Source organism: Diaphorina citri, unplaced genomic scaffold (genome assembly GCF_000475195.1).
Source record: "Diaphorina citri unplaced genomic scaffold, Diaci psyllid genome assembly version 1.1 scaffold283, whole genome shotgun sequence".
Lineage (NCBI taxonomy): Eukaryota > Metazoa > Arthropoda > Insecta > Hemiptera > Psyllidae > Diaphorina > Diaphorina citri.
The window spans coordinates 31750-42833 of record NW_007377719.1 but is presented as its reverse complement, the minus strand read 5'-3'; the positions used below and the strand labels follow the sequence as shown (position 1 = coordinate 42833).

General features: G+C 38.5%; 1 protein-coding gene across 1 annotated transcript in view; it reads right to left on the bottom strand.

The window, feature by feature from the left end:
- Window positions 1–6888, bottom strand: part of LOC103507031 (cartilage oligomeric matrix protein) — a gene marked incomplete at its 3' end in the record, with an annotated part of 30105 nt that extends 23217 nt beyond the window's left edge. Inside the window, 2 exon segments of the mRNA XM_026821979.1 lie at window positions 5264–5434; window positions 6752–6888. Of these exon segments, the coding sequence (XP_026677780.1) occupies window positions 5264–5434; window positions 6752–6827 (247 nt within the window).
- Window positions 6889–11084: the final 4196 nt, after the last annotated feature.

The window sequence follows — 11084 nt, the reverse complement described above, 5'->3', positions numbered from 1 at the left end:
GGGATTCCTTGGTAAATAGGAGGGCGCGCGAGAAGTGCAACAAAGCTCTGACCATTAAATATATTGGAAATTGACGTAGGTGTCACACCAAAGTATCAATCTACAAGTCTACGTGTATATATGGCTGTGCGATGAAATACAATTCAAAGAGTGTGAAATGTATTCAAGGAGCATCATCAAATCATCATCAATCAAACGAGTGTGAAATGGATTTAAGGAGTATCATCAAATCATTATCAATCAAACACGAGAAGACACGAGAACAGTGGAAACAACTAAATCATATGTAAATTTCTAGAACTTCAGTTCTCAATCAAGGGTTGTCCGTGGCACAGGTCGGCTTTTTAACGATCGGAATAGCTGGAAGTTCTGTCAACGTGGAGAAACATAAACTTTTCGGTTGCAGCAACTCGCAACGGAATAGCCTTAAACTAAAATGGACGCGGCACACAAGGGATCAAGAAGAGACCGCCTTAACATATAATAAAGTCGCAACGGAACGACTGTGAGGGATGCAAACTAAGCGAATTCGTCAGATGCAGTAACGTAGAACAGGATTACCTTACGGAGTCACGGAGGACCTAATGATTCTGTAGTGTGAGGACTTTCATGTTTATGCACGGAGGAGTAGGCATCTATGTGCACTATGAGTGTACAGTATTAACTCTTACAGTTGGAGTCCCATATTAGGAATATTCATATTATCATAGTTTTGTAGCACTCACACTTCCCTCAGATTCTCTTAACCATCTGGGTTTTTCTGATCTGAATTTTTACCTGGAGCTTACCAAACCGGGTGACACAAAATGAAATGAGCGTACAAGTCAACCAAAACCGGAAGTTTTTGTGAAGAATCAAAAGAGGCACCTTGTAAGGACGGTACAAGTTGTGTCTGCAAATTCTCTCTCGGTGGCGTAGTGGTCTGAGGGATTCCTTGATAAATAGGAGGGCGCGCGAGAAGTACAACAAAGCTCTGACCATTAAATATATTGGAAATTGACGTAGGTGTCACACCAAAGTATCTACAAGTCTACGTGTGTATATGGCTGTGTGATGAAATAAAATTCAAAGAGTGTGAAATGTATTCAAGGAGCATCATCAATCAAACGAGTGTGAAATGGATTTAAGGAGTATCATCAAATCATTATCAATCAAACACGAGAATTAGAACGAACTCATCGCCGGCGATGGCTTCCTCGACCACTTTGCCGGTCTCTGAAACAAACCGGGTGACACAAAATGAAATGAGCGTACAAGTCAACCAAAACCGGAAGTTTTTGTGAAGAATCAAAAGAGGCACCTTGTAAGGGCGGTGCAAGTTGTGTCTGCAAATTCTGTCTCGGTGGCGTAGTGGTCTGGGGGATTCCTTGGTAAATAGGAGGGCGCGTGGATGCAAACTGAGCGAATTCGTCAGATGCAGTAACGTAGAACACGGTTACCTTACGGAGTCACGGAGGACCTAATGATTATCTGAATTTTTACCTGGAGCTTACCAAGAAAATCGCACGGTTTGAACGTACGATACATTTCACATTCTGCCTCTTCTTGTGTTGATTTGAAACATTTCAAATTTGAGATCAATATAGTAATGAACAAAATGTCTCTATTGAAATCAGAACTACTCAAACTTCTTCGTTTTTACTTGGATGACTAGTAGTACCCGGAAGCTTCCGTTGACCTTTTAGTAAGTTAAGTTTCGCTTTGGTATCTCGTACAAAAGAGAACTGGAAAGAAAATGGTTTGAAGAAAAAGTTCAACAGCTTTGGTCAGCTTGGATTTTGAAATTGAAATATTGAACTTTTTACCAAGATCTATCCTAAACATATCAAGCAGATGTTGATTTTGGTAGCAAAGTTGTGGAGGTGTAAGCAGGGGTTGTCCGTGGCACAGGTCGGCTTTTTAACGATCGGAATAGCTGGAAGTTCTGTCAACGGGGAGAAACATAAACTTTTCGGTTCCAGCAAGTCGCAATTGAATAGCCTTAAACTAAAATGGACGCGGCACACAAGGGATCAAGAAGAGACCGCCTTAAAATAATAATAAAGTCGCAACGGAACGACTGTGAGGTGAATTCGTAAAGTTGTCCCAGTCAAAGCCGTTTTTTTTTGTGTTTCTTTTACAGGCTGAGAGAATTTTCCTGAACGTAAATCGGGCATCAATTTTGGATGCCCCAATGGATGCCCTATTCTGTCTTTCTCCGTTATACCGAGTACACTAGAACACCGAAATTGCTTTAAATAATTTACTCGTTTTCTATGTGTTTTGTGTAGTTTGTCAGAATAATATATCCTAACGGATTCGTTCTTGTAGAAGTACAACAAAGCTCTGACCATTAAATATATTGGAAATTGACGTAGGTGTCACACCAAAGTATCTACAAGTCTACGTGTGTATATGACTGTGCGATGAAATAAAATTCAAAGAGTGTGAAATGTATTCAAGGAGCATCATCAAATCATCATCAATCAAACGAGAGTAAAATGTATTCAAGGAGCATCATCAATCAAACAAGAGTGAAATGTATTCAAGGAGCATCATCAATCAAACTAGTATGAAATGGATTTAAGGAGTATCATCAAATCATCAATCAAACACGAGAAGATTTTTTTCAAGAACTCACAGAAGAAGACAGTGGAAACAACTAAATCATATGTAAATTTCTAGAACTTCAGTTCTCAATCAAGTATAATGCATATATGTACATAGCTGGTTGCACAGCACGATTTGGTCGAGGTGCATGAGTGTGTCACTCATAATAATAAAACCGATTGCGTCTTGCTCTGCTGGTGTAGGCGTAATATCTTGATGGAACAGTGGTGGAGAAAATCATAATCAAACAAAGAAACAAAAAGAACACAAACGAAGAAAATCTGTAGAAGAGATAACCTGATTTTCTTGTTGATTCACAGTCCACCTAAACATGGAAGTGTGATCCTTGTTTATTGCGGAGTGGCAAATGTCTGAGGTTTAAAATCTGCTCTGCTGGTGTAGGCGTAATATCTTGATGGAACAGTGGTGGAGAAAATCATAATCAAACAAAGAAACAAAAAGAACACAAACGAAAAAGATACATAATTAAGTACCTAAGAATAAATAAATATTCTAACTATAGGGCGGGGCGGCGGGATTAATCCCTGAGGCATTCTTTTCCATGGAACACCTTTCTCCTCAACTCCTCTTTCCTCCAACTTGACTCGTGGTAATCCTTAATAATTTTGATCAGGTCAGACCCTATTTTGCTAAATTCTCTTTAGAGCCATAATTCATCTTGTACGGTAGTCAGAAGTTGGAGTTGTGGTTTTTGTGTTACTAGAAAGTAGTAAGCTTTTCTCTATGAAAATGAAATCTCGTTTTCTCCTTCCATCTTTTGTGTCCTACGAGTATTCCTGAAGGTATGTCCACACATAGGTAGTTGATGACGATGGATGTCGACTGAAACCGTACACTGAGAAAAAAATTAGTGATAGGGTTCCACAATTTTATGAATCTCAGGGCAGAAGAACTCTATCATTGAGTTAGTTCCCATTATTTGGGTGTCGAGCTTCCTGAATATTAGAGTGTCAGCACCCAGTCACTCGGTTAGGCTTCCGGCACCCTAGTTTTTCTCTCTGTGTACAATGCCAATGCCTCGATAACGACAACATAGATTCACCTCGTCGATCGACCATCGATCAACGGCGCCGACTCTTTGTGGACACAGCTTTAGATTTCGTCTCTTGTGCTGCACTGATTTTCTTTCTGTTGGGCGCCTGTGCGATTGATTTTTTAGCCTTGGATATTTGAAATTTATGAGACATTGTTTTGACCGAAACCCAAGATCAGAACCTCAGCATGAGTCGTTCTGATGTCTGAATCACCCTTCGTATCAACCACACGGTGTTCAACAATGTGGAGTACTTGGGTTCGATTCCGTGTGAGGGTAGTTCTAATACAATGCCATTATGTGGGTGCCAGACAACTCGCCGCGGCGGCGCCTAGTAACACTTCGGGTTTGCCAGTCTACAAAAATGTCAAATTATATGAGAGTTTTGACGTAACTTCAGATAGTAGCATGCCCATCCCGTACTCCCGTAGCATGCCCATCCCGTAGTATGTCCATCAGATGGGCGATAATAGAGACAATACCCCCCATTTAGGTGCTGGGTCAGTAAGAGAACACCAAAGAGTCCGTGAAAATTTTGCAAAACACTGGAGCAATTATGTTTATCTTTTGTGGGTATTGATACCTGAACTAAAGATATCGTCTGTATGGCAAGCAAGGGCTAACCGTGACCCACAAAACAGTTTTTTTTGTAATCTGAGTATTTGGCATCCCAAACTGTTGTATCACTTAGGGACTATACTGTACACGTGGGCATCAAATGCAAATGTTTTAACACACGCGATGACGTGTATTCGGAAAACAAATTTATTAGGAACAAGACTCGCCATAATCCGACGATCCTAAAATAAGATCCCTAGTTGTTAGAATATTATCTTTGTTTTGAAATATAAATCTCAAGATCACTCCCTAATATTAATTTTCCAGGGGAAAAAGTGTGTCCAGACTTCTTCTTCTAGTACCATGTCCATTGCTGAACGTTGGTGATCAAATTGGCTAATCTTATTGGATCTTGAACTATTTGATATAGGGATGTGTTTGTTTCTTGATACCATTCTCTCAGGTTCTGCATCCAAGATGTTTGTTTTCTCCCTCGTCCTCTTCTTCTTCCTTCTAGGGATCCTTTCAGTATTGTTTGTAGGATTGTGTATCTTTCTGTTGATACCGTTCTCTCCGTTTCTGCATCCAAGATGTTTGTTTTCTCCCTCGTCCTCTTCTTCTTCCTTCTTCTAGGGATCCTTTCAGTATTGTTTGTAGGATTGTGTATCTTTCTGGGTGATGTGAGATATGACCTAGGTATTGAAGTGTCCAGACTAGTCCAGAAAATATTTGTTAGTTGTTACTGAGTAAAGGAGGTAATTTTTCAGCCCCACTTTTACAGTCACTTTTGGTATATGAAATGTCGTAACTCGTAGACATCCCATTGGTCTAGTTAAAAACAGTCTAAATCTAAATAGTATTGTAAGAGATAATAAAACTGAACTTCAAATAAAGTTTTGATGGGTTTCCCAATTAATTTTTCCTAATATAGTAATTGTATTAGGAATTTCACGACATTAACTTCGGATCAATCTCAAAATTTTCAGCTATTTCAGAGGTGTTGTGCCGCCCCTATTCGTCTAAAGGAAAAGAAGATAACATACGAACTACTAAAATACTTGCCTCTTTTCGCCGTTCGGTCCAGTTTCAAGTGGAAATCATTGTCGCTGCCCGGGAACTCGATGGAGAACAGAGTTTCCACGCCCACCTTATGACGCCTCCTCTGTTTGATGTGACGAACGCTTAGAACGAACTCATCGCCGGCGATGGCTTCCTCGACCACTTTGCCGGTCTCTGAAACAAACCGGGTGAAACGAAATGAAATGAGCGTACAAGTTAACCAAAACCGGAAGTTTTTGTGATTTTGTCTTTATTCTTTATAAAGACCAAATTATGATGTTAAAAAAAAAAAAAAAATATGCCTGGAAGAAAATGAAAATCTAAATGTTATGACTTATGACAAAATGGGTCATGATTTCTGTTGAACCAAATAACATATTTATTTGATATTATATTTTTGTTTGACAAAATTCTTGGCTACAAAGGCTCATCAGAACATTGGCAAGGCACCTTTAAAAACGGTCAGAATTTTTGGCACACGGTGGACTTTGGACCTGGAGGTTTGTGGTTCGAGTCCAAGTTAAGACAAATGTAGCGTAGTGTATGAATCGGGGAACAACATTTGTGACAAGCATTGATGCTTCATAAGTTTCGAAATCGGTTCCGGTTTTGGAGAACCGGAGAAAAATAAATATGTGGAACATTGGCAAGGCACCTTTAAAAACGGTCAGAATTTTTGGCACACGGTGGACTTTGGACCTGGAGGTTTGTGGTTCGAGTCCAAGTCAAGCCAAATGTAGCGTAGTGTATGAATCGGGGAACGACATTTGTGACAAGAATTGATGCTTCATAAGTTTCGAAATCGGTTCCGATTTTGGAGAACCGGAGAAAAATAAATATGTTTCGGAAAATCTCTAAGAACCCTAGTCATATAAAATAAGGTAAGCAATTAATTAATGTTAAACCCTTAAAAAAATAATGAAATAACATAATTTTTGGCACACGGTGGACTTTGGACCTGGAGGTTTGTGGTTCGAGTCCAAGTTAAGACAAATGTAGCGTAGTGTATATGAATCGGGGAACAACATAAGTTTCGAAATCGGTTCCGGTTTTGGAGAACCGGAGAAAAATAAATATGTTTCGGAAAATCCCTAAGAACCCTAGTCATATAAAATAAGGTAAGCAATTAATTAATGTTAAACCCTTAAAAAAAATATTCTGTTGAACCAAATAACATAATTTGTGGCACACGGTGGACTTTGGACCTGGAGGTTTGTGGTTCGAGTCCAAGTCAAGCCAAATGTAGCGTAGTGTATCAATCGGGGAACGACATTTGTGACAAGCATTGATGCTTCATAAGTTTCGAAATCGATTCCGTTTTTGGAGAACCGGAGAAAAATAACCATGTTTCGGAAAATCCCTAAGAACCCTAGTCATATAAGATAAGGTAAGCAATTAATTAATGTTAAACCCTTAAAAAATCGTTAAAAAAATAATGATGAAAGCTTTTCTTTTTTCAAAAAAGGCCAAAATAAAATTTCGCCTCCTTACCTGGGTCGATGGTGAAAATCGCCGACACGGAAACCACGGTACAAACCAGTACCCCAAGTACCAGCGTTGTCCACATTGCTTCACACACTGAACTTCAGATCCGATCTCGGGATGACCATATGGAACTTGGCTAGCAGAGGTCCAGCCCACGAGATCTGCGCCAGTGGGTTTCAAACAGAGGCGCAACTCTCGAGAGGAAAACGTCTTTGGTGAAAAAGGGCCCAAATTTGATTGACATAAAACGGCTTAATTTTGACTGGCGAAAAACGGTCCAGATTTTAGAGCCATTAAAGACACTATATTGAGCGCCAGAAAAAGAGAAACTTCCAGTCTGTACTTCAAGTAACAGGACTACAGACACTTCACTACCGTGAGCGACCTATTATTTTCTGATATTCCTTCTTGCAAAGAAAAAGGTCGGTGAAACAGAAGAAGAAAATAATGAGTACCTATGCTGCTTCTGCACATTCACTTCATTCGCCGCTAAAACTTGACTCAAAAAAAGTATTTTTTGTCATCTCAAAAATATCACTACAAGAAAATCTTTGGTCGTTTGTCTTGCGAAAAGATCAACTTTACTGTAGATTGTTGAACCCACCTGTAAATTAGATAGGCACACATAAATGTTCCTCAATTATTCTTGTTCTATTGATTTTAATTCAAGATTTATGTTATCAGAAAATGCAACTCACCATCACATTCGTGACCGATTGGAATATCACCTGAAAGCAGAAATATTGAAGAAATGGTTTAGAATTTTTGATTGTAGAATCATATCATATCTTACTATTGGTACCATAGTAAACAATGCTCTCTCCTGATTTCAATCTTCTTGTTCCCTTCACTCACATACCTACTTGTATTTTTCGTCACTCCCATCAATTCTTAACCATCCCACCCTTCTTCCATATCCCATCTTCAATTTTTTCAGCTAATCTAAGCGTCAATCTCGATCAAAGTACTACCTACTGTGGGATGGAGCTATAAGATCCTAAATGTGAGTTGGCAGTTAGCTTGTCGTCGAATAGAAGGTAAACCCCTGTCAATCCCGTCATGTGTCGGTAAAAATCTTAGCAGTTAGGTATACGTTATACTGTTATGTTAAAAGTAGGTATTCTTTTGCAGTAATACAAGCATAACTTGCGACTTCAATGCCTTTTCTATTGCGGAATTGCGGAGTATGATATGTTTTCATATCTAGTATCTGTTTATAGATGAAAAATTATTAAAGATAAAATGATGGTGCCTCTGTTTAGAACAATAACCGAATAACGATTATAATATTCAGTCCTAACTCCTACGTCTCTGAGAATCTCGTTAAGTTCATTATGCATGGGTAAAATTTCAAACGATCGACGATCCTTCATCCTATCAATATCGAGTGGGTGTTTCTTCTCAATTTCAAATTTTAAACTTTGTAACGATTATAATATTCAGTCCTAACTCCTACGTCTCTGAGAATCTCGTTAAGTTCATTATGCATGGGTAAAATTTCAAACGATCGACAATCCTTCATCCTATCAATATCGAGTAGGTGTTTCTTCTCAATTTCAAATTTTAAACTGTGAACTCAAATCTCCACTAAAACCACGATCAATATTTCCAAAACTGTCATTCTAGATTCCACTGATGCTTATTACAAGTATAACTTGCGACTTCAATGCCTTTTCTATTGCGGAATTGCGGAGTATGATATGTTTTCATATCTAGTATCTGTTTATAGATAAAAAAATATTAATGATAAAATGATGGTGCCTCTGTTTAGAACAATAACGATTATAATATTGAGTCCTAACTCCTACGTCCCTGAGAATCTCGTTAAGTTCATTATGCATGGGTAAAATCTCAAACGATCGACGATCCTTCATCCTATCAATATCGAGTAGGTGTTTCTTCTCAATTTCAAATTTTAAACTTTAAACTCAAATCTCCACTAAAACCACGATCAATATTTCCAAAACTGTCATTCTAGATTCCACTGATGCTTATCGCAAAAAATCTATTACTTCCCCTAATTTAGGTTGTTGGATTGCCATATTTAAGTGTCGAGCTCACTGATATAGGGTTCCGTTTTAGAGTTCCGAAACCCAGTCACTCGATTGGGATTGCGGCATCCTAGTTATTTCTCAGTTTACGAGTATTTGAGGAAGCTAAAATTTGTTTGTAAAAAATTGTTGCAAGGGACTCAAGGGAGACCCATTGTTGGTGTTGTCTCCAGACCCGTCCTAGGTTGTGACCGGCCTTAGATTCGATATATGTTCAAAAGTATATCTGTAGTATGTACATGCACGTGTCAAGGTGGGCCAGTATTAGTCACCTTATGGATGCAAAACCATCAGCGTCACCGATTCTGATTTAGGTGCAAAAGATGCAGATGAGTTTGACCGCAATTGCGGCATTTTCGTTGAAAACAATCCTATGTTAAAATCTGTTGAAATCTGTTAAAATCTGAAATTTTAAATCTACATATGTTTGTGTATTATGCCGCATTTCTGGCATTTTAGTTTTAGGACTTTGTATTAGTCACCTTATGGATGCAAAACCATCAGTGTCACCGATTCTGATTTGGGTGCAAAAGATGCAGATGAGCTTGACCGCAATTGCATCATTTTTGGTGAAGACATTCCTATGTTTGTGTATTGTGTTGTAAAATTTGGTTATTGAGATTCGAGTTCATTCGACGTTAGGGGGTTCGGAATTGGAAGAAAATGAATTCCTATGTTTGTGTATTGTGTTGTGAAATTTGGTTATTGAGATTCGAGTTCATTCGACGTTAGGGGGTTCGGAATTATAAGAAAATAGGAGACTTAATATAGCGGTAAAAATTTGCAGTTGCAGATTACGGTTTAAGTCCAAATGTCTACAAATACTCGTACGTACGATGGGTAAACCCCTACACACTTTGCCGATGATTATTTCCAATACATTAAGTATTTAACATCAGGTCGCCGTTTTATAGGGGAATTTTGTACATTGTTGTTTGTAATTTTATTAAACAACACGTGCCACTTGTAAACTACTTGTAAATGATAATCTTTCTTTTAACAATAACCTTTTTATCCTGATACATAACTAGACACATTAACATTACGTATGTGGTAATAATGTGAACCTCTGGGTTTCGTTGAATTCCGATCTAGTTGTGAGCGCTGAAGTGCATGGTCAGTGACTAGTTTGACAAATATGGTCCTGTCACATTATCCCAACTTGAAGATGAACTGAATAAAAGTCGCATTTTACTAGGTACCAAATTGATCTAATGTCTAGTTTTATGTTTGGATTTGCCCAATAATACGAGAACCAAAAACATATCAACATCCAACTGTAAATATTTTTCAAGCGGAATGTTTTGGATCAAAACATTGATTGCTCGAAACCAGAATATCATGATTTCACTTTTGAATTTGCATTCGGAATGTATGTTTCCTGTCGCCATATTTGGTCAAAAGTCATTTGACCAGATCCCAAAGTTAGCCCACAAGAAGAAGGCCTACTTTAGCGAACCGTGTACCAAATAATTCGAGTGAACAATGGACTGAAAGATTGGCTCTGATACGGTGTTCGGAGTTGTACAAGAAGCGTATAACTGTACTCGGGCAGTTATTAAATCAATATGGGCATTGATCACCGTCCTAATAAGGAGGTTCAACATTGTTTGCCATCAGCAATTACTATACTACCATTGTAAACAGCAGTGCGGCTGATTTTTTTGTTCGCACGGTCGGTGGGCAAAACAGGGAAAGTTTTAGTGACCTGTGATATTCTTGGCAGTGACATCAATACATTTTCAACTCGACAGATCCGATATGTCGGACTCATATATACAGGATGTACTCGGGGAAATGTCACCCTACAGGGTGTATTCCTCTTGTTATAAGTCCTGAATAATACCTAATTTGATCAACTCAATGGTTCCAAATTCTTCATTCGTCCCGTCACGCTCATCTTTATGAGCGGGATATTGATTCGATCTTTTATCCTAGTAGCGCAATTGGAATGAAAAGTTAAAAATCGTGATGCGAACCCATCCGGTGCGAACTTCTCTGTTTATCTCTATAAGTTATCCTAGTAGCGCAATTGGAATGAAAAGTTAAAAATCGTGATGCGAACCCATCCGGTGCGAACTTCTCTGTTTATCTTGTGAGTGTCTCAAGTTGCCCTGCCCTTGTAGTCTCATAAATATTGACTCTGATGATGTCATTCCCTGGAAACCTAAAAATAGGTGTACCTTTAGATAAATATTATTTTAGTAGTCTAAAATTGACTCTTCATTTGACATGTTATGTTCACTTCTTGAAATTCCTTCTTCTAGGGCTCCCTCGTGGTTGAATAT